The following is a 27,914-nucleotide window of genomic DNA, read 5'->3' on the forward strand; positions in this document are numbered from 1 at the left end:
ATCTTCATTAATTGAAGCATAGTGAATATGAAGCAGCCACCTGGCTGGCCATGGAGCTCCCGCACATGGACCTGATCGATCTCTCACGAGCACCTACTCACGTTCAGTGATTGAAGCTAAAGGGATGCGTCCTTGCCTTAAAGTCTGGGTGAAGACACAAGCCCAGTCAGGTAAGGACAGTGCCTTGTGGGTGCACAATCTCCTCAGTGCACTTAATACCTTCACATCCACTCTCTCGAGGCAAGATCTAGACACACTTGGCTTTGAATCTCAGGCTGTTGCTTTTAAGTGGTGTGGTCTTTGGCCTGTCACTCACCCTCCCCAGGCCTCAGTGTCTGTCCTCCTAAAACAGAAGCAGCTACAGCATATGGCCGTTGTGAGAACGAAACAGGAACAAAGGTAAATACCACTGTGCCGTGCACCATGAGCCCTCTACAAACGGTCCCTTGTAACAGAGGCAGAGCCACTGTTATTCCCTTTTCTTCCCTTATTTTGTTTGTTGTTGTTTGCTTTTTTTGCTTGTTTTTGGTTTGGGTTTTTTTGTTTTGGTTTGTTTTAATGAGGAAACTGGGTTCAGGGGAGTCCAGTGACTTATCTGAGACCAAGTGGACCTGGTATCTAAACCTCCATCCTCAGCCCAGACCGCAAGGCGTCCTTCCATAAAGCCAACGACGCCTCATTTAAGAGCCCATGAACATTTAAGGCTCACTGGCGCAGCTCATGAGGAAATTTCCAAACACATTTGCTCGCCCGTCACTACCTGGAATAACTCTGGAAGGGCCCACGCAGAATTCCACTCTGCCGTTTCCCCAGAAGTGCTGACTGACGGGCCATATGCTCGTCTCGGTGCCCATCTGCTCGGCGCCCGGGGGGACAGGGAGGAGCGGCCTGCCCACTGGCGGAGGGGCCCGGCTCCTGTCTAATGGTCCCCGAAACGGCTTTTCGGCCCAGGAAACCCGCCTTCCCCATAAGCCCCAGGAATGGTTCCTGCTCAACATGCTGCAGGCAAGAGAGGCTTTCTACTGGTTACTGCTGACTTAATGTTTAAACGTTTATGGATGGGAGAGAGCTGTCTGGCTTTATTTCTTGCACATAACGCACGTATCATTAGTCATTTCCTGTCCATCCTTACTTAAAAACACACGCGTGTTTTTCTAATTTGCTGAACGTGAAGCCTGGCCAGGTATGGTGGGCGTCACGGATCCTGAAGCCATGACACCCCGAACCCCGAGGGGGCAGATCGCTCCAGCTCCCTGGAGCCTCCAGTGACAATAGGACTGATGGGTTCTTAGCTTTTTGAAAATATGATGAAAAGTTTCTGACCTTTTCTCCAGGAAAAAGAGACACGGACATGAAATTTTGTGTCGTTACGGGGATCATGGACCCTCCGGAGGCCTGCGTGTTTCTGAATCAGGTTGAAGACAAGCTTGGATTGGCTCAGCCTGTCACCCCAGGTCACCCACCTCTGGCCTCTGGATCTGCATCTACCTCCCCACCAGCCCCCCTCTCTACTCATCCGCCTCTGCCTCACCAGCTGACTTAACTTCTCACATTTTCCCCAACAGACTCCTGTGCCTTTGTTTCCTTCACCAGGGAGACCCTTCCATCCGTGTGTTCCAAATATCACTCATCCTTTAAACCTCAGTTTCCTTGCCACCTCTTCCTTGTCTTTTTTTTTTTTTAACTCTTCTCATCAGGAAATTATCTTTCCTTACATTTTCTTCCCTCGTTACTTCATCTTTATATTTCGGGCACCTTGTAACTTTCCACCTCATAGATATTTGTGAATCTTGCCTCCCTTACTGACCTGTGAGCTAATTCACTTCCATAGTCTTCTCCCTGGGGCTTTCCCTGGTGGTTCAGATGGTAAAGAAATTACCTGCAGTAAGGGAGACCCAGGTTCGATCCCTGGGTCAGGAATATCCCCTGGAGGAGGGAATGGCAACCCACCCCAGTATTCCTGCCTGAGAAATCCTCTGGACAGGGGAACCTGGTGGGCTGTAGTCTGTGGGGTCTCAAAGAGTCGGACACTGTCACTTCACTTTCAGTCATCTCCCTGGCACACAGTGAGTGCTCAATAAATGCTCTAAATAACCAATAGATGCTCTAAATAACCAGTATCTGTGTATGTGATCCTGATACAGGTTGTAAAATGAAACCCCAACAAGTGTGCAAATATTCATCTCTTTGTGATTCTGATTTATGTGAAATCTTCAGAGGTTCTTGGGGTCAGAGTATGCTCGTCTGTAGGGGCTTGCCACAAAGAAATCATTAGGGGGTCAACAAAGCCCCAGAATTTCAACAAAATGTCAGCTGTGTGCAAGTGGATGGGCCATTTGACAGGGTGGTTGGATGATTCTCCTGAAAGAATGCTTGCTTCCAGAAGACTACTCTGAAAAGTAAGAAAGATACTGTTCTACATTCACAAAGGCATGTTTAGTCCAAATAGTTTAGAAACCCTTCTTGTCTATCACTGAGGGGATTTCAGTTGGGACATACTGCCAATTTAAGGGGTAGAGACCCGGGCTTGAGGGAATTTCTGGTTAATGTATTTTGATACTGTTCCCCAGGACAGGACAGAGTTACATTCCTTGATCAGACTACAAGCCCTCAGCTGTGAAATCGAACCACTGGGAGATTCCTTGTTCTCTTAGAATGCGTGTGTGCTAAGTCACTTGAGTTGTGTCCAACTCTGTGTGACACTATGGACTTCAGCCTGCCAGGCTCCTCTGTCCATGGGACTCTCCAAGCAAGAATCCTGGAGTGGGTTGCCATGCCCTCCTCCAGGGGATCTTCTGCACCAAGGTATCGAACCAGCATCTCTTTGTGTCTCCCGCATTGGCAGGCGGCTTCTTTACCACTAGTGCCGCCTGGGAAGCCCTAAGAAGAGAATGTTATGTTAGAATGTTTCACCTTTATTCTAGAGTCTACATAGAATCAACCTAATTTGAGGATTCACCTAGTGTTTGGGTTCTAAACACGTCACAAGATCCAAGGGATACACTTGAGAGTCAAGGTAAGAAGTGAAGCCTGATCTCCCAGTGAAGCCTTCAGAGGATGAACATCTCTGAATTGGGGACGAAGCTGTACTGGCAGGCTGACTCCACCCTTCATATAAACTTGGTTGTCATGGTGATAGGAGGTAAGTGAAGCTGGGAGAGGACCATGAAACGCTGCTGTGGGAAAAGGGGCTTCTGTGACTTAAATAGTCATATTCAAAATGTACACTTTTGAATAAGAGGCAAGCGGCTCACAGCTACCCCCAGCTCCCAGGCACTGAATGGCATCAACAAATCCCCTCAGAGTCCTCCAAGCCTGTCCCCGGCTTTATATTACTCGGGGGTCCTAAAGGGTAATGATCCCTAAGAAAGGAAAATGGCTACTAGAAACATCTACATCCAGGAAAAGGAGCAAAATACTAGTAGAATGGTTCCACCAGGGGGTAAACCCATCTTCCAAAAATTAATCAGTTGATGGAATAATCACTTTGTTTATAAAATAGGAAAGCAATTTATCCTCTTCTGGTTCTGATAGAAGTGTCTCAAAAGAAAACCTTAGGCTCCCCAAATACCTTGAGAAAAGCGGACCGCTTCAGTTGTTTTTCCTGATTTCCTCCCCCTGGCAAGTGATGGATCTTCTTCATCTTAGTTTTGTTTTGTACAATTCAGACGGGCGGAATCATTACATACACAACTCCAACAGGCTGCTCCAGGAGCTGTGACTTACATGCCATTATCAGCATAACTTTCAAACGAAGCCTGACTGACCACATGGTGACCCTAAGAACTAGCATTTGTCCAGTACCCTCAGATGCCACGAAGGCCTCTCGTACGTGTCATTTCACATGATGCCAGTGACAGTCCAGGCAAGAAGAGCCCTTGAGCCCTTGATCATTTCAAAGATGAGATCAGAGAATAAAACGACTTGGCCAAGCTCGTCGTGCACTGATCAGAGATTAAGGACTTTAATCCAGACCTGGCTGATGCCAAGTCCAGTGCCTTGTCGGGACACGAGCTGCTCCTCTGACATGGATGCTTATAAAGGACGTTTTTGAGCCCAGGAGCTGATGAGCATGCTGGTTTCTAAGGTCCCTGCGAGTTCTGTGCCTCTATCGATAAAATGATGGGGCTGGATTAAACCAGGGGCTTTAGAAACTTCTTGTAGCAGAAAAGATCCTTCCCTCTCAAAGGAAATCTAGAGAATGCCTAAGTATAAAATAGGTCATCCCAGCTCCCCTCTGGTTAAAAAAGAAATGACTCCTCCGGAAATGTCCATCAAGTGACGAATGGATAATGTGGTATATCCATAGAATGGAACATTATTGGGGCATAAGAAGGAATAAAGTACTGACACATATTATAACATGGGTGAACCAAAAACATGCTAAGTGAAAGAAGCCAGCCACAAGAAACTCCATTTACATGAGATAACCAGAAAAGGTAAATCCAGAGATAGAAAATAGGTTGGCAGAGGTGGGAATGGGGAGTGAGTGCTTAATGGATAATGGGTTACCTTTTGGAGTGACAAAATATTTTGGAGCTAGAAAGGGATGCTGGTTGTACAACATTATGAATGTGCTAAATGCCACTGAACTGTATACTTTTGTAAGGCTAGATTTATATTGTGTGGATTTTACCTCCATATGTGTGTGCAGAGATATATGAGAGTTCTAGAATCCTATCCCATCAATCGCCCTTCCCCCGCCCCTGCAGTGCCTCCAAGGACTCCTAGTCAGTAAATCAATAAGAGTCATCAGATATTACAAAAAGTCATCATAGTTCAAAACAGCTCTCATATGACAGCTATTTTGTTCCTTCAGGGGCCAAAGGTATATTTTCTTCTAACCCAACAAATAAATTTGTCTGGGCAAGTGACATCATGCTACATGGAAACAAAATTTTCCATTGCAGTCAGCTCCAATGTCAAGTCTAGTTACAGTGGTCCAACAGCTTTGGTTTTAGGATATGTCATTGGTTTTAAACTCGAAAGTCTATTTAAGTACACCAGAAAAGAGCATGGTAAGCACTTTCTGTTTGTTTGTTCAAATTATAGTAGATAATTTTATTGGTGAATAGTTAACTAAGCATTATTAAGTACCTACTATATAGTAAGGTGGCTCAGTGGTAAAGAATACACCTGCAATGCAGGAGACGACGCAGGAGACTCAGGCTCAATCCCTGGGTGGGAAAGATTACCTGGAGAAGGGAAAGGCAACCTACTCCAGTAGTCTTGCCTGGAGAATTCCATGGACAGAGGAGCCTGGTGGGCTACAGTCCATGGGGTCACAAAGACTCGGACACAACTGAGCATACACACACAATATAGTAAGTCTTGCATGTTGCTTCACTTAAACATCATTATCTCCATTTTATAGAAAAGGATACTGAGGCTCAGAATAGCTCTCCACATCTTCAACATCAAGATTTGAATCTCAGTCTCTCCAACTCAGGAGAAAGTTCTATCCACTATACCCACTCAGTAGGGTCACAGGTCCCTCTCCCTGTGGAAGGCATGAGGATTGCTCTCTGTCCCATCGATATACGGACCCCAGCCTACATGCCCCCCTACTCCTGGGGTGTGTGAAGATGCAGGACACACAGACACAGGTGTCTGATGCCCTTCCAAGGCCCCCTCTGCACCTTTCTAGAGCAGTTTAAGCCTTTTTGCTTCAGTCTGTGCAGGAAAAGTGAAAACTACCTTCAACAGTCTTGGTGGCAAAGTGTATTCAATGAACTGATGAGGGACACATCAAACTCTCTTTTGCTAAGGAGTTGAAGAGCAAGGCAAGGAAACTATTTGTTTTTTAAATATTTAGGTTGGATCCTATTCAAACACAAGAAACTCGGGCTTCTAAAGTTAACTGCTGGCCTAGAAGTCCTTGTGACGTCACTTCCTGCAGTTGGCGTGACCTGGTCCCAGATTTGAACACACAGTTCAACAATCTATGGGCACAAATGCAGTGCTTTTCCAAGTTATTCTGAAACATTTGGAATTGAGAATAATTTCAGCCTTTTGGTTTGTATGAAAGTGTTAGTCACTCAGTTGTGTCCAACTCTGTGATCCCATGGACTGTAGCCCGCCGGGCTCCTAAGTCCATGAAATTCTCCAGACAAGAATACTGGAGTGGGTTGCCATTTCCTTCTCCAAGGGATCTTCCCTACCCAGGGATCGAACCCTGGTCTTCCTCATTGCAGGCAGATTCTTAATAGTCTGAGCCACCAGAAAAGCCCTTGGTCTGTATGGCAAAGTTATCAAAATGCTGATACTAATGCCTTACATATAACACACATTACAGATTACAAAATGCTTTCATGGACAATCGTTGCTCGTTTTTGTTTTTTTAAAAAAAGGTATAATTAAGGAAAAATATCAGTAAATGCCATTTAGGTATTAACATACACCTTTATATTGTAGGTGGGGAAAGGGTGAGATGAAAGCATTTTTCTATTAAGATTGAAGTCAGGTTCTTGAAGCTCTAACTGTTCTTGGTTATCAGTTAAAAAAAAAAAAGAAAAGTCAATGCTTTTTAAATTAAAAATGAGGTGCTGCTACTTATGACTTGATAAGTCGTAAAATGCCTTTCCCATCCCTCCCAATGGTCCTGGGCCCATTTAAATTGCTTTTAACTTTTAGATCTGCAGCTCATATGGATCACATCGAATGCCAGGTGCCAGTAAAAAGGAAAAAAAAAAAAAAAAAAACAACTAGAACCAGAAAATGAAAGCTGATCATGTTTTGAGGCCATCTAATGTGAAATACAGCAGTCCCCTTTCCTCTCTTCCTGGTTTTGGTGGCAGAGGTTAAGAAGGCTTAGGCCACTCAATAGCCTTTGAACTTGTTCCCACCAAAGGAATCAGAGGGTTAACGTGTCAAGGTCCTCTTTAAAAATCTATCCCCCTGAGCCATCCTGGCATGATAGCCACCAAAATCTCCCTGCAGTGCCCCCCAGTCACTCAAGACCTACTCTCTACCAGTGAGATCAATAACCATTAGAAAGTAGATTTTTGAGAAATGAATTACATTGCAATGAATCTGACCAAACTGCAATTAATCCACTGCTTTTCCTCAAGGATGGCTAAAAAAGGCAGCTGCATGTGTGTACGAGTAGACCCATTATCCAGCTGCCGTGAGCTGCTGCCGTGAGGGGTTCCGCAGACCTGACCCGCCACCACTTTGACGCCCCCGTCGGTGGAGGCCACACCTGGCGGGATCGGCCCACGTGAACCACAGGTTAGCGTTCTCAGTGAGCCTTGCTGGCCTTGGATCCAAGCCTCACACAGCAAAGAATGCTCTGGAAGAGAACTCAACCAAGTAGGCACCATCCAGCCTGACTCAGAATATGACAAATGCTCCTTCAGAGTGACATTTCCTACAGGGCAGTGGTGCCCAGCCTTGGCTGCGAGATAGACTTACCTGGGGAACATACACTGTTTCCATGGTCAGGTCTCCAGCCCAGGCTGATTAAAAGCAGCATCTCTAGAAGTGGGGGCACTTGCACTGGTATTTACGAGAGCTCTCCAGATGGTTCTGATGTGCAGCCAAGAGGAGAAGCTCTATCGGAGGGTGATTCTGACAATATCTGGGCTTGAGCCCAGTTGGTGAGGGGCAGCAGTAAGAGGAGCCTGCGAAGCACCACTTGCTCAGGGAAGTCAGGGTCCTCATGTTCCTAAACCACAGCTGACACATGCTTTACTAGTCTAGGGGGGTGTCGGGGTCCAACTGATGTGTCAGGGGTACCAGAAGTGCTGTTTGAAATGCTTGTCTTTGGTTTTTCTGCGTAAAACAGGCATCATGATATTTACTCAACCCTCACTTTGCAAAAGCCAGGAATTTGGTGAAAACAAAACCAACAAAATACCCAAGTGACATTTCATGATTCATGACATCATGGAATCAGGGGTGATTCCATGGAGGGAGGGGCAGGCACATACTCCCATCAATATTCCAGTTAGATGTTAACTGGGTGGGTGGGATGAACAGGTATTATAAGGTTGTAAATATTATAGAACTGCCACAGGTTCGACAATTGGTTCTGCAGATTTTGAAACAAAAAGTTTACGTTGCAATAGAGTTAACATCATGAAGAAAATTAAAAGAAAGCGATCCTTACTACACACGTCCAAGTTACCTGTGGCCCCATTCTCCAGCATTTTGTACTCTTTGCCTATGTTTGAGTGTCACAGAGAAGCACCACGTGGGCAACGGTGAGGAGGGGAGATTCTGTCACTGGGGAAGAGTGGGTTTTCAGAAAGACTTTCCAGACTCAGGTAACAATTGGCTAAAAATTCACCTGCTGAACTGCAAGTGTCTCCATCTCTTGACTCTGAGTCACTATATCTGGAGGGTGATACTCATAGGTGAAAATACGATTTATTAGATTGTTAAAGGTATGAATCTCACTCATGATGCTAACATGTTTTGAGAACTTGGCTTACCTGCTTAGGACATGGGAAGCAGAATTGATAGAAATAAATGATATAAAAAATACTTACTGTCTCTCTCTTTTCTTTCTAAGTGGGTCCATGAGACGCAGTGTGTCTCTGATCACAGCCACTTTCACTTCTTCATCAACAAGACTGGGGACATTCTCAAATACCCCTGGAGAGAGCTTGAAGGGTAAGGATTCCGTGTTATGATAGAGACAGTGATTCAGCACCAACTGACCACAAGCATCAGCCCCAGTGGTCGTACTGTCAGAATTGTTTAAAGGCTCCCTTAAGTCTACCTTTAAAATGTCAGTTTCCTTTTACAAATCAATAAAATACACGAAGGGGGAAGAATAGCACTGGGTTTTTCTCATTATCAAAATGATATATGCTCATTGTAGAATATTTGAAAATATGGATGAGGTGAAGAAAAGAACCTTCATAATCCACCCCCACCCAAAACCCAGGATTAATAGTCGGTGTATTTCCTTCCAGTCTTTTTTAATGCATTCTTAAGTGGGGGGTGGAGGGGCAGGTGGAGGGAGATAAGCACTGCTCAATGTACTATTTATCTTACGGACTCAAGCATGTCGACAAAGCTAAATCATATTCATAGAATTTCAATTAGTTCATCTCCTGAGGCTAACTAATTAGTTAGTGTCAAAACTGATGGAAAGGCTCAGCTGCTTCTCCATTTGCAGATCTTCAGAACTGGAGAAGGGCACGCGGGGAAGTCACCATAGGTCGGATAGGTCTTATATTAATAGACGATGTTCTGAGCTCAACAAAACTGAAGTTATTTAGGCAGGAACATAACTTGGCCGGGCAAATCTGGCAATGTCAAATCTTGTTTAGCCAAGGGAGCAGAGAGAAGAGTTGGGACCATTCAGTTTGGCTGGTACTATATTCAATGAGATACTCAAAATACTTACTTCTTGCTCGTGTTCGATTCTCATGCTGGGATTTGCATTTACTTCAAGTAGTATAGGCTTCAGATTTTTCATGAGAAGAATATCAAAGCCTAAAATCTGGATAAACATAATTCAGAATTAGTTACAGTGTCTTTTCAGGAATTGGGTACTGTATTAGGGGTGTTGAGGTGAAAGTAAATTCCACCTCTGCCCCCAACCTGGGCCTTGACCCTGGCTTCTCTCATCCATAGCCCCCCTCCCTCTGGATGGACTTGTCAGGCCAAATGGACAGCAGAAAATTGTATAGGGGCCTTGGTAATGGGACGAGCTCCCATGGTTCATTTCGGCACCCTCGGTGTCGTCTGAAGGGCTATAAGATGATGACCTCGCTCTTCTTTAACAGGTTTTTTATTATGTTAAGGATCAGTAATTGCCCATCAATTTCTCCCTCTCCTTCTGTTCTCCTCTTTTAAGTTGCCTTTTAGCTGGATCTCTAAAAAACCCGAGACTATGTTTCTTAACCTCAGGTATATATCAGAATCACTTAGGGACCCCTTTCAAAACCACTGCTCATCCCTAACCCACACCTATGAGTCAGAGTCTTTCAGAGTGGAATGCAGCCAGTGTATTTTCAGTAACAAATCCCCTGGATAATTCTCATGGACCCTCCTACCCAAGAAGAAGGGAATATTTATTAGGTGCCCACTAGGCACCAATTATGATACAATGCACCAATTATTCACAGTCTCAATTCATTCTCACGACAGCATATTTGAAGTAGGGATCATGCCCTGCATTTCACAGAAGCAGAAAGTGAGTCTTGGAAAGGCCAGTGGGTTTCCCTGAGACTGCTCTTCTCATAAAAGACAGAGCTGGATTTCAGAACTGCAGAACTGCTATGCAATTTGTGGGACCCGGTGCAAGACGGATATGCAGTGTTCAAAAAGTATTAACAAATTTCATGATGCTGAAACAGAGCATTAAACCAAGCATGGAGCCCTTTGGAGTGTGGGGCCCTCTGTGACGGCACAGCCCATACGCCCCTGGAGACAGCCTGCACCCATGGCCAGCTTTAGCACCCTTGCTGACCGGCCAACCGCCTGCTCTTGAACCTGGCATTCTGCCTCAGGTGTGGCTTTGTCTTGTGGACTCTTTCAATTCCTCAGGAGTCCCCTGCTTGGGATAAGTCACCCTGTGCATTTCATTCCCTAGGCCTGAAACAGCCCTTTATCTAGATAACATCTCCTCACCCTTGAGATTGCAGTTTCTAATTGGATTCAGACGTGGACTATGAGGATGCAGGATTCTCGGGAGGACTGTCATTATCTCTCTAGGAGGTGATAAGGTAGAAGAAAACTCCTAATATGAGTGATACCATCCCAAAGCTTCAAAAAGTAACATGGAGAATAAAGGAGGGGAGAGAACAAAGACACAGCTGCATCGCCTCCTCTGTGGACTCAAGAAGAAAATATGAGGGGAAATCCATTTACTTGTCTATCTAGAATATGCATTAGTTAAATGATAATTATTAAAGTGTAGCTTCATCCTTATTAATGAACTCAGAGCCTGAATGACCATTTGGGGGTGGGGGGCAGGGTGCGTAATTGAAGATGAGGCTATTCTTCAAGAAAGGACAATAAGGATGAAAAGTTGGGAAAAGTCATCCTCACTCTATTTTTCTTTTCCTGGTTATAAGAAGAAAGGAATGGAAATTCAGTAGAAAATGTTACATGTATTATAGATCTGCTTAATAATATATGACAAGTGGATATGAGTAATGAGGCCTGTAAGAGACTCTGGTGATATCATCAGTCTAACTTCAGACCTGGTCTGAGACCTGATGTTGATGAGCCTACAGAGAACAATGGGAGGCAGTGTCAACGTTTATCATCCTGAGTCACGGACGCTTACTTTTTGCTACATCTTAGAAGCTTGGACTTGTCCTTTCTCAGCCTGGTGGATTCGCCTCAGCTCAGTGCACAGAGATTTCATGAATCCACAGCTATGGGAAAGCTGGAGAAGAGGAGTGGCAAAGCTTCGCCAACCGTACGGACCCGCACTCAGCAGCAGCACAGAACTTTCCTGGGCCTAAACTTTGGTGCATGGAATGGACTGTGTTGAGTCTTGTGTAGAAGTGCTTTGGAGCCAGACTTGGGCTTCAATCCAGTTCGGTCTCTCATATTTGCTACACAACTCTAGGCCTCTGTGAGCCTCACATAACTCATCTAGAAAAAAATGGGCATAACAACAGCTACCTTGCAGGGTAGTTGACAATGGAAGCAAAAAAGTCCCTAGAGTTATGCTCATCTTAAAGAAAGCACTCAATATACGCTGGCTCCCTTTCCAGTTTCCTACTGATCCCATCAACAAGAAATGGCATTATTAGCTTTGGCATCCAGAAGAACTCATTTCAAATCTTAGTTCTGCCTTCAACTTATGTAACTACCGGCAAGTGACTTAGCAGCTCCAAGCCCCAGTTTCCTCATCTGTAAAATGGGCATAAGAATAGTGCCTACCTTAGTCCATGCATTCATTAAATACTGAATGCCTCCTGTGCCCTAGAGGCTCTTCCAGCTTCCAGAAATACAGGCATGGACTAGACAAAGTCCTTACTCTCATGGAGCTTACACTCGAGTTGGGGAGATAGGAGCAAGTAAAGATAATGGGATGTAAAATGTTTTGCATGGTACTTGACACATGGTATTTAATGAAAGTCATCTTTATAGTTCTTCATGAGTTCAAGGAAAGATGGATTTCCCCCCAAAGTTTAATGAAAAATGCAGCAGCAGTGGATCTCAAGAAACAGAATCACAAAACTTGGAGGAGCTAAGAGTTGGTCTTTTCATAAGATCCCAGAATGTCAGATCTGGCAGAAAATCAGGAATTTATTTGGTTCAGTGCTTTTCAATATGAGATTATTTTGAGGGGGAAGCACTGGGGAGACCAGATCAGATCAACTTTTATCTTTTTTACATCCTGGGGTTCCCATGGGAAAAGTATATATTTATATCTACACATCTATCTATACTAGATTCAGTTCAGTTCAGTTCAGTCAGTCATGTCCAACTCTTTGTGACCCCATGAATCGCAGCACGCCAGGCCTCCCTGTCCATCACCAACTCCCGGAGTTCACTCAGACTCACGTCCATCGAGTCAGTGATGCCATCCAGCTGTCTCATCCTCTGTCGTCCCCTTCTTCTCCTGCCCCCAATCCCTCCCAGCATCAGAGTCTTTTCCAATGAGTCAACTCTTCGCATGAGGTGGCCAAAGTACTGGAGTTTCAGCTTTAGCATCATTCCTTCCAAAGAAATCCCAGGGCTGATCTCCTTCAGAATGGACTGGTTGGATCTCCTTGCAGTCCAAGGGACTCTCAAGAGTCTTCTCCAACACCACAGTTCAAAAGCATCAATTCTTCGGTGCTCAGCTTTCTTCACAGTCCAACTCTCACATCCATACATGACCACTGGAAAAACCATAGCCTTGACTAGATGGACCTTTGTTGGCAAAGTAATGTCTCTGCTTTTCAATATGCTGTCTAGGTTGATCATAACTTTTCTTCCAAGGAGTAAGCATCTTTTAATTTCATGGCTGCAGTCACCACCTGCAGTGATTTTGGAGCCCAAAAAAATAAAGTCTGACACTGTTTCCACTGTTTCCCCATCTATGTGCCATGAAGTGATGGGACCAGATGCCTTGATCTTCGTTTTCTGAATGTTGAGTTTTAAGCCGACTTTTTCACTCTCCTCTTTCACCTTCATCAAGAGGCTTTTTAGTTCCTCTTCACTTTCTGCCATAAGGGTGGTGTCATCTGCATATCTGAGGTGATTGATATTTCTCCCGGCAATCTTGATTCTAGCTTGTGCTTCTTCCAGCCCAGCGTTTCTCATGATGTACTCTGCATAGAAGTTAAATAAGCAGGATGACAGTATATAGCCTTGATGTACTCCTTTTCCTATTTGGAACCAGTCTGTTGTTCCATGTCCAGTTCTACTGTTGCTTCCTGACCTGCATACAAATTTCTCAAGAGGCAGGTCAGGTGGTCTGGTATTCCCATCTCTTTCAGAATTTTCCACAGTTCATTGTGATCCAAGTATATATACATATATATACTACTAATCCTGGCTTCCCTTGTGGCTTAGTGGTAAAGAATCTGCCTGAAATACAAGAGACCTGAGTTCAATCCCTGGGTTGGGAAGATCTCCTGGAGAAGGAAATGGCACCCCACTCCAGTAGTCTTGCCTAGTGAATTCTATGGACAGAGGAGCCTGGTGGGCTACAGTCCATGGAATTGCAGAGTCAGACTGAACAACAACACTACTAATCTAATCTAACATCCACTTTGCATGTTAGAAACCTGCATCTTAGAAACAGGAAAACCTCCCTCTAGTTTGGTGGCAGAGCAGGAAATGTCAAATGGAGAGAGAAAAAACTTTTCAATTGTGTGATACTCTCCACCCTCCAAGTCATTCAATCAGCAATGATGTGTTGCTACTTACAGGGTGCCCTGGGGACTCAAAGATATCTTGTCCTTCATCCCTCACCTCTGGAAGCTTCCAAAGCAAGCTGGAGAGAAAAGGGCCCTGAGCCATTGATTGTAAACTCAGGTAAAGCCTCCAACCTACATTCCAATGAGGGAATTACCTCCTGAGCCCCTGAACTACACATCCATCTGCATCCAGAATATTCCCAACTTGGAGATCCCACACCCCTCACATTCAACATAACCAAACTCACTATCTGCGATCAGCAGACTCTAAGACAGTCCCAATGATACCACCTCCTGTATTCATACCCTTTTGTAAGCCCCTTTCCCTGAGAGTGGGCTGCACCTAATAATGTTTCTCTAACAAACAAAACAGGGCAGAAATTATGGGATATCATTTCAAATATGGAGAAGGCAATGGCACCCCACTCCAGTACTCTTGCCTGGAAAATCCCATGCGTGGAGGAGCCTGCTAGGCTGCAGTCCATGGGGTGGCTAAGAGTCGGACACGAATGAGAGACTTCCCTTTCACTTTTCACTTTCACGAATTGGAGACGGAAATGGCAACCCACTCCAGTGTTCTTGCCTGGAGAATCCCAGGGACGGGGGAGCCTGGTGGGCTGCCGTCTATGGGGTCGTACAGAGTCAGATACGACTGAAGTGACTTAGCTTAGCATTTCAAATATTAGGTTATATAAAAAGACTGCAGCTTGCATCTTGAGATGCATTCTCTTACTCTCTTGTTCCCTCAACAGTAAGGGAAGCCAGCTTCCACGTTGTGAACTGCTGGATGGAGAGGCTGAGATGGCCTCTGGAACTGATGTCCCAGCCGATAGCAAGGGGGACATGAGGCCTGCCAATAGCCATGTGAGTGAGCTGGGGAGGGGATCTTTCCCCTGTAGCCTCAAGATGACTGCAGTCCTAGACAATATGTTAACTGTAGCCTGTGAGGGACCTTGAGCCAGCAGCAGTCAGCCAGAAATCTCTCCTTCCTTCACATCTAGCTGTTCACAGGCTCTGCACATTCTACCTCCAAAACAGCTTTCTAGACCTGGCCCAATCTCCCTGTTCTTAGTCTAGATCAAACCTGCACCATCTTTCACCTGGACTACTTTAATACCTTCCCCCATTCATTTCCCTGCTCTCAAAATCACCTCGCACAAAGGGCTACCAGAGTAATTTTTCTAAAATGCAAATAAAATGTTAGGACCCCTCCACCTAAAATCCTGGCTTACAGGAGGAAGCCCAAGTTCCAGAGCACGTCCAATAAATTCCTCTATGACCAGCATCTCTGTCAAACTCTAGCTTTATTTCCTGCGACTCAACGCTGCATGTCTTGGGCTCTAATTGTGCTGAACTGTTAGTAATTCTGGGCTTCCCAAGTGGTGAAGAATCTGTCTGCCAACGCAGGAGACCCGAGTTCAATCCCTGGGTCGGGAAGATGCCCTGGAGAAGGAAATGGTAACCCACTCCAGTATTCTTGCCTGGGAAATCCCTTGACCAAGGAGCTTGGGAGGTACAGTCCACAGGATTGCGAAAGAGCTGGACGTGACTTAGCAACTAAACAACATTAGTCGTTCTAGAATGCTTTCCTGCTCTCTGCTGTCTTCTAAATGGAAGACAACTTTATTTATCAAATATTTATTGAGCAGCACTACGTAGTATTCCAGCCACTGGAGATAAAGCAGTGAAGAAGACAAGGTTCGTTTTAAGTCCCGCCCTCTTGGAGCTTACATTCTAGAAGAGAGACCACAAGCAAGTAAACATCTATGACCAGGTAAGAACACAGAGTGCGTGCAGTGCATGGAGGGAAGGGCTTGGTGGTCAGGAAGGGCCTGGGATTTGTGAGATTTGTCATCCTGCTGTCTTCTGGTTTGCACTGTTTCTGATGAGAGGTTTTCAATTATCCTTCATTCCTCTGCACATAATGTGTCTTTTCTCTCTAGCTGCTTTTGAGATTTTCTTATTGTCACTGATCTGACTTTGATAAGCCTTGGTGTGTGTGTGTACACATTATTGTATGTGTGGCCATTTCTTCAAATATTTTTCTGTATCTTCCTTGTCTCCTCTGCTCAGGAAACTCCAATTACACAGATGTTAGACCATCTGATATTGTACCATAGGTAACTGAGGGTCTGTTCACTTATTTTTCCTGTCACTTTCCTCTCTGTGTTTCATTTTGAATAAATTCTAATGCTATGTCTTCAAGTTTGTTGATCATTTCTTCTACAGTATCTAATTTGCTGTTAATCCTACAGCACTGTTTATAATAGCCAGGACATGGAACCAACCTAGATGTCCATAAGCAGATGAATGGATAAGAAAGCTGTGGTACATATACACAATGGAGTATTACTCAGCCATTAAAAAGAATACATTTGAATCAGTTCTAATGAGGTGGATGAAACTGGAGCCTATTATACAGAGTGAAGTAAGCTAGAAAGAAAAACACCAATACAGTATACTAATGCATATATATGGCATTTAGAAAGATGGTAACAATAACCCTGTGTACAAGACAGCAAAAGAGACACTGATGTATAGAACAGTCTTATGGACTCTGTGAGAGAGGGAGAGGATGGGAAGATTTGGGAGAATGGCATTGAAACATGTAAAATATCATATATGAAACAAGTTGCCAGTCCAGGTTTGATGCACGATACTGGATGCTTGGGGCTGGTGCACTGGGACGACCCAGAGGGATGGAATGGGGAGGGAGCAGGGAGGAGGGTTCAGGATGGGGAACACATGTATACCTGTGGCGGATTCATTTTGATATTTGGCAAAACTAATACAATTATGTAAAGTTTAAAAATAAAAAAAAATCTTAATCCAGTGAAATTTTCAATACAGATATTGCGTTTTCTTCCATTTGGTTCCTAGAAGTTCCATTTGGTTCTTTTCCATAGCTTCATTTCTCTCTACAGTAAACTATTTTCCTTTAAACTTTTGTACACAGTTGTAGTAGCTGTCTTAACATCCTTTTTCTATCAGTTTCATTATTTCTAATATTTATGGGACTGTTCCTATTGATTTTCCCCCTGGGTATAGGTTACCTTTTCCTGCCTTGGGGAATATCTAGTGGCTTTTTATTGGATATTGGACATTTAATGCTCAGTATCTGGATTTGTCTTCTTTTTAAAAAGTGTGAAGTTTTTAGGCCAGACCACCTTACCCACCTCCTGAGAAACCTGTATGCAGGTCAATAAGCAACAGCGGGAACCAGACATGGACCAACAGACTGGTTCCAAATTGGGAAAGGAATATATCAAGGCTGTATATCGTCACCCTGCTTATTTAACTTATATGCAGAGTACATTATGTGAAATGCCAGGCTGGATGAAGCACAAGCTGGAATCAAGATTGCTGGGAGAAATATCAATAACATCTCAGATATGCAGATGACACCACTCTTATGGCAGAAAGCGAGGAAGAACTAAAGAGCCTCTTGATGAAAGTGAAAGAGGAGAGTGAAAAAGTTGGCTTAAAACTCAACATTCACAAAACTAAGATCCTGGCATCTGGTCCCATCACTTCATGGCAAATAGATGGAGAAACAATTGAAACAGTGACAGACTTTATTTTCTTGGGCTCCAAAATCACTGCAGATGGTGACTGCAGCCATGAAATTAAAAGATGCTTGCTCCTTGGAAGAAAAGTTATGACCAACCTAGGCAGCATATTAAAAAGCAAAGACATTACTTTGCCGACAAAGGTCCATCTAGTCAAAGTGATGGCTTTTCCAGTAGTCATGTATGGATGTGAGAATTGGACCATAAAGAAAGCTGAGTGCCAAAGAACTGATGCTTTTGAACTGCAGTGTTGGAGAAGACTCTTAAGAATTCCTTGGACTGCAAGGAATCAAACCAGTCAAACCTAAAGGAAATCAGTCCTGAATATTCATTGGAAGGACGGATGCTGAAGCTGAAACTCTAATACTTTGGCCACCTGATGCAAAGAATTGACTCATTTGAAAAGACCCTGATGCTGGGAAAGATGGAAGGCATGAGGAGAAGGGGACAACAGAGGATGAGATGGTTGGATGGCATCACCAACTCAATGAACATGAGTCTGACTAAGCTCTGGGAGTTGGTGATGGACAGGGAAGCCTGGCGTGCTGCAGTCCAGGGGGTCACAAAGAGTTGGACACAACTGAGCGACTGAACTGAACTTAAATTTTTAGGCACTCAGTTATTTACAGATTACGTTGATACCTTCCAGGCCTATTATTTAAGCTTTACTAGGACTGGAAGGCTGCTGTCTATGGGGTCGCACAGAGTCAGACATGACTGAAGGGACTTAGCAGCAGCAGCAGCAGGTTGAGTCTAGAGTAACTTTCATCCCAGGGAAGATTCAATCCATTAGGACAGAACTTCTCTGCAGTCTCCCTTGAATGTGTCCAGTAACCACCAAGCACTCTCCACACTGACTCTTTGGAGCTTGGACATCTCCCTGCTCTGTGTGAGCTCTGGTTCATCTTCTCAGTTCCCTGGTCATTCTTTGCCCAACTCTATGGATTAACCCTCTGCATATGAATAGCCCAGCACTCAGCAAAGGTGTACAGGGATTCCCATGCAGGTTCCTGTAGCTCTTTTCCTGCTTGGGTCCCTCCTTTAAAGAATTCTGCCCACAGAATTCCAGCCACCTTGGCATCACTAAAATGCTTATCTCCATCTCCTCAACTCACTGAGGTCGCAGGGCTCTGGTTAGGTGCCCCCTCACCCCCGCCCGTGTCTTAGAGAGTGCCCCCAGACAGAAAGCTGAGGCAACCATAGACGCATCTTGGCTTTTATTCCCCCACTTTTCTTGGGGATTACAATGCCGAGCTGTCTGTGGTACAAAAATGAAAACACTTCTTTCGTGTACTTTGTCTGGTATTCTAGTTGTTTTCAAAAGAAGGTTAAGTCCAGTCTTTGTTACTCCATCACGAGCAGAAGCCAAAGACTCAGGAGGTGATGTATGAACAGGGACTGAGTGAAGTGAGCAAATAAGTCATTTGAAGAGCTGAAGAAGAGCGTACCAAGCAGAAGGAACGGCAAGAACACAGGCCACTTCTGACGAACAGCAAGGAGTGAGAGGGAGGGAGACAGGAGATGAGGTCAGACAGAATGGCAAGGGATAGATCATGTAGCATCTTGCAAGCCATGGTAAGGAGCCAGGATTTTAAATGCAATGAGAAAGCCATTGGAGACTTTACACGGGGAAGTAATTTAATCTGACATGTTTTAAAAGAATCACTTTAGCTACAGTGAGAAAAATAGGCTACAAGCAGCAAGAGTGGGAAAACGAACATCAATTAGGAGGCAGTTGCAGTGATGCAAGTACAAGATGACGGCTGTCTGGACTGGGATGGAGGCAGCAGTGTTGGTTAGAAGTGGTCGCACTGGGATTTCCCTGGTGGTCCGGTGGTTAAGACTCTGCACTTCCAACGCAGGGGGTGCAGACAAGCTGCCTTGTCTGTGTTCTCCCATAATCCTGCACATGTCCCCCCATGGTGCTCACGACTCCCACATGGCAGTGTTCCCCACCACACCGCACGCCTCTTAGGGGCAGGACTGCAACCTTGCCCACACCACACGCCCACAGCTAGCTCAGGGCTTGTGTCAGTGGGCGACCAGCATATGTGTCTTAAAGAAGGAAAAAAAAAAGAAACCTTACATGTCAAAAGTGGTCTAGGAAGGCTTTATGGAGAAGGTGGGATTCAAGCTGTACTTTGCCAGCACTAGATTTTACAAGAGAGGGAGAAGATGAGAGAGCGTGGCAGAAGAGAGAGCGTGGCAGAAGGGGCCAAGCCAGGAGAGAACAAAAGGGCAGAAGGGGGGAAACACGGAGGATGTCCAAGAGACAGGAGTCAGCTGTTTGGCAGACTCGCGTGGATCTGGGAGGAACGGGGAAGCGAGGCTGGGGCCAGGCTGGGAGGCAGCGGGGGTCAGGACCTGTTTCTCAAACTGTGCTCCTTGGAACACCAGTGTTCCATTAAGTTGGAAATGTGACTTGCTTCCTGGTTTCCCCCTAAGTTCAAGGCACTTCTTCGTAGACTAGTTTGAGAACAACTGTCGTGACCGATAGCAAATGATATGACCTTATTTATTAAGCGATTGCCTGCTGGGTACCCTTCAACACAGTTTTCTCTCACTCAGTCTTACAACAACTCTGTGAGGCAGGGACCAATATTCTATTTGCAGATAAGGAAACTGAGGCAGAGAAAGGTTAGCTTGCCAAGCTCTCCAGCTGGAGCTGCTGGAAGCAGGAGCTGGGGTTAGCGCAAATCCAGGGCATCTGAGAACTAAACTCAAGCCCATGTGTGAGCACTGGGCTGCTCCTTCCCCTCCTTCCTGTGGGGTGTTTGGGGCTGATGGTGGGGGAGATCAGAAGAGCAAAGAAGGGAGAGAAGAAGCACCTTAGCACTCACGGAAGGTGCCTCCTCCAGACACTGAAGGGAAAGGATCACAACCAAGGAGAGAAGTGGACCCAGAGCGAGAGGAAGACAGAAACCCAGCTGTGGAACTGAGATAGAAAAGTTCACGAGAGCTGAACTATGCTGGAAAGCTCTCCGCTGCGTGTGCATTTCTGCCACATGAATCGTCTACACCCAGACGGGCCTGACTCTCTGAGCCAGGGTCACAGAGCTGCCCTCCAGAAGACTGACAGGGGGAAATGTTGCTGAGGGCTGTCTGGGCAATGACAGGGGGACAGACCAGAATGACAGGGCAGCCACGTTCCTAGGCAACAGATTACAGGAAACCTGCCCACAGCCCAGCCACGCCAGCCCCTGCTCTGGGCCATCACAATTTCCCAAGTAGTTATTGTGGCTGTGATTGGAAAGGGGTCACAGTCACATGTTTAGGATAAATGTAATTTTGTTGGCTTAGAGTGTATGTTCTGGAATGCTGCAGTCTGGGCCAGGCCTGGCTACAAGCAAAAGGGGCGTCCATGACAAAGAAAAAATGCATTATATATGCACAAAACGTTATAGTTTACAAAGCCCTTTATCATCTTGATCTCATGTGAGTTGGACGACAGCCCTGTGATGCAGGTGAGGAAACGGAGGCACAGAAAAGTCAAGCAGCTTATAGAACGTCACACGGCAAGTCCATGTCAGAACCATGTGTTGTCCCCAAATCTTTGGGTTCCAAGTTAGTTCAGGTGTTCGAGACCTAAACTAACAAGTGTTTCAACAAGTGATAAGGATAAAGAAAGCAAGAGAGGACTCCAAGGAGAACAAGACACTGTTTCCTCAATCACTGTGAATCTGAAATGTACTTTAAAACAGATTTCAAGTATCTAACGCTTTGTGGGCTTCCCTGTTGGCTCAGTCGGTAACAAACCCTCATGCAGTTCAGGAGATGTGGGTTCGATCCCTGGATCGGGAAGATCCCCTGGAGAAGGAAATGGCAATCCACCCCAGTATTCTTGCCTGGAGAATCCCATGGACAGAGGAGCCTGATGGGCTACAGTCCCTGGGGTTGTAAGAGTTGGACACGACTGAGCAACTGAACCACCACATGCTTTATTCCACATCAAAGGATTTCACCCTCATTACTTCACACTGCTCCCAGGATGGCAGGTAAGGAGGTGAGTGTAGGGGATTTACAGAGAAAGAAACAGAGGCTCGGGGTGGTGAGGAAACGTGCCCACGGGGCCCCCAGCCGGGAGGAGGATGAACTCCTCCTGGAGGGTTGCTTCCGGCCCTGTGCTCCTCTCCCGACCCCAGGCCTGGCAGCACTCAGCGTGGTCGAACAGTGGAAAACGCTTACGGGCCTGTGGTTCATGTGCCAGCTGTGCTCTGTCCAAACCAGCGGCTCCCTCTCTGTCTGCCCTGCAGCTGGGGCCCTGGTTCCACCCCATGGCTGCCCCATGCCACTGGTCCACAGCAAGACAGGCAGAAAAACCGCGGCCTGGCCCTCCACCCTGCACCCTCACTGTGCCAGGGCTCTGCGGCTTGGCCACGCACGAGGGCCCACATGACGCTCCCGGAATAGCTGTCACTGTCGAACAGATGTGACCACGCAGTCCCCTGGGATGACCCCTGGATGCCTCCACGTTGCAACTCTCTCCTTTGCCCTCACCTTCCAGTGGCTCAAGCCAGGATTTGTTTTCTCTGGTCCTGCCTCTAAGTTGTGCCCACTTCCCCTTTATAATGCCCTAAGCCTGATGGCTGAGCTGGACATCCTGCCTGGGGTCCAAGTGCCTAAGGACAGATTTTGGATGACAATTACCTCCACCACCACCACCCCCCGCCCAACCCCCAAAACTGACCACTGCCTGAATGCCCCGTCAAAGGCTTCCACCGGCCTTCCCAGAAAGCCTGCTGACTGGTTCCCACTACCAGGGTAGCCTCTCTGGATCTGGGGCTGTATCCTGGGGCCAGCCTCCTCTCCTGCTGTCGAACGAGCATCCTCTCCGTCAGAGATGCTGCCCCGCTGCCTCCCCCTCCCACTTCCTGTTCCACGCTACCTGCATCTCTCCTGCCACAGCCTTTAAAGGACTAGAAACAACTCAAACGTTCAATGATAGAAGAACCGATGAACAAAGCGTGCGTATTTACAATGGGATGTACAGCCGTGCAAATGAAACGGAACCAATGATCTACCTCCATGCAGAGCTGAAAAGAAAGTGGCAGAAGACTATGTGCATGATTGCAGTGTTTTTATGATGCTCAGAAACAAGCAAAACAATATATTCCTTAGGGATATATTCGCATATAATAAAAGTATTTTTTTTTAAAGCAAGGAAATGATAACGAGAACATTCGGGATGATGGTTACCTCGGGTGAGGAACGGGATCAGGGAGCAGCACTATAATTGGGGACCTTGGGTTGGGAGGTAAGTTGGAGATGATGGTTTCGTGCTTCTGCTTCATAGCTTACACACATGTTCCACGTATTCTTTCTTATATACTAACTGCTTCAAGATTAGATCAAGGTGGTCCCGGAGGTGCTTTTTTGTATCATCTGCTCCCTACCCCAATTTATCTGCAGGAAACTGTGTCCCCACAAAGCACCTGGACTCCGGGTCTCCCCCCACCACCTTCACAGCCAAATGACCTGGAAGGATGCGCCACCCTCATGTCCATCTCCTCCCCGCCCACTGGCTGACCCAGTGCTCCACACATCACCCTGTCCCTTACTGAATGGCAGTGCCCAAGGGGGTCTTCTCGGGCCTCTGCTCACCCTGACTCACGGCCCCATGACCGTCTGAACACTGATGCTCCCATCTCTCTCCCGCCCAGCCCTCTCACTCCTGTACTCCAGGATCAGATGCCCAATGTCCACCTAATCTCCCCACTTGGATGTCACACAGGCCCTTCAGAGGCATGTCCAAGTCCAACTCCTGACCCCTGCCCACAAGCCTGGCCCCCTTCCTGTGGATTCTCTTCATCCATCCAAGCACCTAAGCCAGCCGGGAGTCGGTCTGGGTTCTCCGCCTCTTCCCCGCCATGGTCTGTCCACTGTCCCCCAGCCCCAGCCAATCACCAAGTCTGGTTGTTTGACCCCTTTCATAGTTCTCACATGGGCTTCCCGCATAGCTCAGTCAGTAAAGAATCTACCTGCAATGCAGGAGACCCAGGTTCAATTCCTAGGTTGGGAAGATCCCCTGGAGAAGGAAAGGGCAACCCACTCCAGAATTCTTGCCTGGAGAATCCCATGGACAGGGGAGCCTGGCGGGCTGAAGTCTGTGGGGTCACAAGAGTTGGACACGACTGAGTGACTAAACCACCACCACCACCATGGTTCTCACATCTGTTCTCTCCAACGCCACCAAGCCCTTCACAACCCAAGCCAGCATCCTCTCTTGCTCGTAGGAAAGCATTCAGCTCACTAGTTCCCCCCACAATCCTGCTCCTAGCCTCCCCTCAATCTGGTCTTCACCCTGTGGCCAGTTTGGTCTTTGTCACACGCAAACCTGAGTGCATCTGTGCTCATTGGGCACCCTCCCGTGGACCCCACTGCTCTCAGCTTTCCCACCGACCTCTCCCACCTCAACTTCCTCATCTCCCTCCATGTCTCTGCTCCAAACCCCACCCTCCATCCAGACTCACATCTGGGGCTGCAAGCATGTCTCCCCCCAGGATGCTTTGTCTCCCCAGCCCTCTCCAGTCTCGCCTGCTCCATCTAACTCTTACTCCAGGTCCCAGTTTAACTGCTGCTACTTCTGGGAAGTCTTCGCAGACCACCCTCGTTCCCACTCAGAAAATGTTAGATGGCCCCACAATCTCACAGCACCTGGTATGTTTCCTGGTGTGTTTCCTCTATTCCAGCACTCGTGACTCTTCATACTAATGGCTTTTTTTCCGTTTTCTGGCCATCCTACACAGCCTGTTGGATCCTAGTTCCCCCACCGGGTAGTGAACCCAGGCCCCATGCACTGGAAGCGTGGAGTCCTAACCACTGGACCACCAGGGAAGTCCCTATACAAATTGCTCTTTAACTTATTCATCTCCCACAAGAGCACAGATTCTCTGCATCAGCCAGCAGGGACCTGACTTCCTGTCTCATTAGTACCTCGAAGAGTGCCTGGCCCCTGCTAAGCAGCTGGTGAAAACTACAGGAAGAAAGAATGAATGGGAGGCACTGGGGCTTTCCATACTGTTCATTTGACTCTTACAAACATCCTTTAAGGGAGGTTTACTCTTAGTCTCATTTTACAGGTGAGAAAATGGAAGTAACTTGCCCCAAGTCACACCACCAGCGAATAGAAAGCAGAAAGTTGGACCCTGCTTTCACACCAAAGCCCATTCGGGCAACCATCCCTCCACCCCTCTGGCCACCCCGCCCCCATCCCTCACCCCACAGGAGACCAGGGAGCCTTCCAAGGGCCCAGTCAAGGCCAAGAACTCCGGCTGGGAACTGGCGCTGGTTACCTGGAAGCAGGTGGGGCCCGGCCTCCCCGCAGGAATATCTGACTGGTAGAACACTTTGAGTTCTGGAGTCAGGGCAATGACGGTCTTGATCACCAAGGAGATGATATCGGACCAGACCTTCTTGATGTCAACACCCTTGGAGGACAACCTATAGAGAATGCTAGAAAAAGTCCTTTTGCTGCCTGTGCTAGTACTGTCCGAATGGATGAAGTTCCCACTGTGGACGTTCAGGGAGTAGTTGGTCAAATGCATGAAGATGTGGTGCAGGTTTTTGGGGTTGGGCTCCTGGTACGGCTCTGTACAAAACCGAGAGAGTCCATCTTTGGCTATGTAGATCTCTAAGGGCTCTAGAGACTTTAGAAGGACGTACAGACGGATATCGAACTTGAGTTTGTCGATGAGGAGGGGCTTGCAGATGTACTCCTGGACCACTGCTGGTCTGCTCTGGAGCGTCCCTGACAGTCGGATGTCACTGGGGTCTTTGATGAGGTAGATTCCGTCACCCTGACAACCACTGTCAGGTTTCACAATAAAAGTGGGCTTCCAGGAGGGGTCCCCATCTTTCACCATTCGAACCTGGTGGGAGAAAAAGGATGGTTAGCACCATATTCCTGTCCCCTCTGGTCCCCAAGACACAGCAGAACCTTGGCAAATGGTGAATAAGTGCAGAATGACCCCACCTATGTAAGGACTCACTCAGTACCTGCCAGAGAGGTAACACTGTGCCGGGTACTGAGACAGTGACCCCCAAATGGCCCCCGATCTTGTCCCCCACAGTGCAGCCAGTTTGCAATCATGAGACCGGGGTTCCAACCCCAGGTATTGGCTGGTTATTAGCTATCACCCTGTGCAAGTCCTGATAGCTCACTTGGTAAAGAATCCACCTGCAATGCAGGGGGACCTGGGTTCGATCCCTGGGTTGGGAGGATCTGCTGGAGAAGGGATAGACTATCCATTCCAGTATTCTGGCCTGGAGAATTCCATGGACTGTATAGTCCATGGGGTCACAAAGAGTCAGACATGACCGAGTGACCTTCACTTCACTTCACTATGTGTGGGGACTACTATTTGAGGCACTTTACAAAAGTTATTTCATCCAGCCCTCACAGAACATATGGTTGTTCCCTTTTCATAATACAGGAAACATGGAGCGCAGGCCTGGAAGTCAGACTGTCTGGGCTCAGATCCCTGCCCTGCTACTTCCTGTGTGACCCCGTGCAAGTTACATAAATGATCTGCGTCTTTTCCGTCTGCAAATTAGGAGCAAGATTGTTCTGAGGATTAAATGAGATAACACATGCAAAGGGTGAAGCCCACTGAAGCCGACACATAAAAGGCAGCCATAAAGCCTGGGTGTTGCTGGCTGTATTTTTGAAACTTTATAAGAAACTCCAAAGTCTTTATTTAAAGCGATTATAACATTGCTGTTTTTTTTTTTAAAGATGAAGTAACTTTCTGGCAGACTGAGGGGCAGAACCGGGATTGGAACCAGATCAAGGGCTCTGAGGTGTGTGCACCGTCCTCTGTACTTCCACGTCTCAGTCTTCTCGTTCTAAAAATGGGGATATAAAAACCTTCCCCCCCGGATCACTGTAAAGAGGAAATAAACTGAAATGTGCACAGGGCAGAATGCGCCACTACAGCGAGCTCACGCACAGGAACCATCAGTTTCAGCTTCTGTGTCTCTCATTAGGTTCATCTGGTAGACTCACTCAATCCTTTGATCTGTTGAGACCTTTTGAAACTAGATTCCGTCATCCTAAGATCTCTCCTCCCAGCTCCAGGTCAGCAGGACACCCACATAATTACCCGGGGTACTTGACCGGCTCAGACACTCAGCCTGACTCTGCACCACTCACACACACCCAGTTTCCCCCAGACACTTGTCTGATCCTTGAGAGGTTTTCACCAGGGGCGGGGAGCTGGAGGAAATTTAAAGGTGGATCTGGTTTTCCATTGTTGCTGTTGTTTTTTTTAATGCTTAAAAATATATATATATATATATATATATTCAATAAAGACCAATTTTAGTCTTTATTGAAATTGTCACACTATTGCCTCTGGGTTTTTATTTATTTGTGGCTTTGCTGGGTCTTCGTTGCTGCACAGGCTTTTCTCTAGTTGTGGTGATCGGGGGCTACTCTTTGTTGAAGTACGTGGGCTTCTCGTTGCGGTGGCTTCTCTTGCTGTGGAGCACTGGCTCGAGTGTGAGGGCTTCAGTAGTTGCAGCATGTGGGCTCAGCAGTCGCGGTTCTTGGGCTCTAGAGCACAAAGTCAGAAGTTGTGGCGCACGGGCTTAATTGTTCTCAGGTATGTGGGATCTTGCCGGATAAGGGATTGAACCCATGTCCCCTGCATTGGCAGGTGGATGCTTTACCACTGAGCTACCAGGTAAGCCCCCTGCCTCTATTTTATCCTTTGTTTTTTTTTTGTTTTTTTGTTTTTTTGTTTTTTTTAGCTGCAAGGCATGTGGGATCTGCATTCCCTGATCAGGAATCGAACTGGTATCCCCTGCATTGGAAGGCGAAGTCTTAACCACTGGACCGCCAGAGAAGCCCCTTACTGGTGAATTTCAAAGAGGGAGCCCTCTCTCTGCAGCTTCTGGCTTGAAAGAGCCCGAGAGCGAGCTTTCCTTCCTTGCTGAACCTTAACAGAGCTGAGCCGGCGTGCCCCAGTGCTGGACTCGCCTGGCCGCACACCTTTGCTGCGTAAGCCCAACCCAGGACATCTGCGCTCTGGGTTTTACTTATCTCTCTGACCAGCCTATATTTCTAAGTGAAGCTTTTGCCAATTCCTTGGGCACTATCAGTTACTCCGGGCTTGCAAAAGATCGTTAACAATGGAGGAAACACTTAAAGCCTTAATAATGGTCCACATCCATTGTTTCCCCTCGTCAGCAGGATTTGAGAATGCAACTTCATAGGAGATCAATGCCGGCCTCCCAGAGCCCTCCACCGAGCCTCCCTCGCAACAGTGACCTTGACGCTTATGTAGTTATTTAATATTCATCTGAAGCATTCATACGTTTGGCCCTTTACAGTAAATATAAGCGTACTGGAGAAATGGCAGTTATGGATGAAGAAGTGAAAAATGTCAGGTTTGCACTGATGGGTAATTTTTCCCTCTGGAAAGCTTTTGCTATGCTGAAGATACTAACAGTTCAATATATTATTGGCCACAATATTTTCTCCTTTGAATTCACTGTATGTGCCTTAAATAAATTAAACTAC

General features: G+C 46.5%; 1 protein-coding gene and 1 long non-coding RNA gene across 2 annotated transcripts in view; one reads left to right on the forward strand and one right to left on the reverse strand.

Moving 5' to 3' along the window:
* LOC129623505 (uncharacterized) lies at positions 1-27,896 on the forward strand. The gene is made up of 3 exons (XR_008700575.1): positions 1-170; positions 27,143-27,188; positions 27,735-27,896. It is a non-coding gene; the product is annotated as an uncharacterized LOC129623505 (long non-coding RNA).
* The window catches only part of TTLL11 (tubulin tyrosine ligase like 11), a 262,192-nt gene that overhangs the window by 138,813 nt on the left and 95,465 nt on the right, over positions 1-27,914 (reverse strand). Inside the window, exons 4-6 of the mRNA XM_055541044.1 lie at positions 24,685-25,260; positions 9,359-9,454; positions 8,493-8,608 (exon numbers count right to left, since the gene is read on the reverse strand). Coding sequence (XP_055397019.1) covers positions 8,493-8,608; positions 9,359-9,454; positions 24,685-25,260 — 788 coding nt within the window. The remainder of the gene's footprint in view (positions 1-8,492; positions 8,609-9,358; positions 9,455-24,684; positions 25,261-27,914) is intronic.

Source organism: Bubalus kerabau, chromosome 11 (assembly GCF_029407905.1).
Source record: "Bubalus kerabau isolate K-KA32 ecotype Philippines breed swamp buffalo chromosome 11, PCC_UOA_SB_1v2, whole genome shotgun sequence".
Classification (NCBI taxonomy): Eukaryota; Metazoa; Chordata; class Mammalia; order Artiodactyla; family Bovidae; genus Bubalus; species Bubalus kerabau.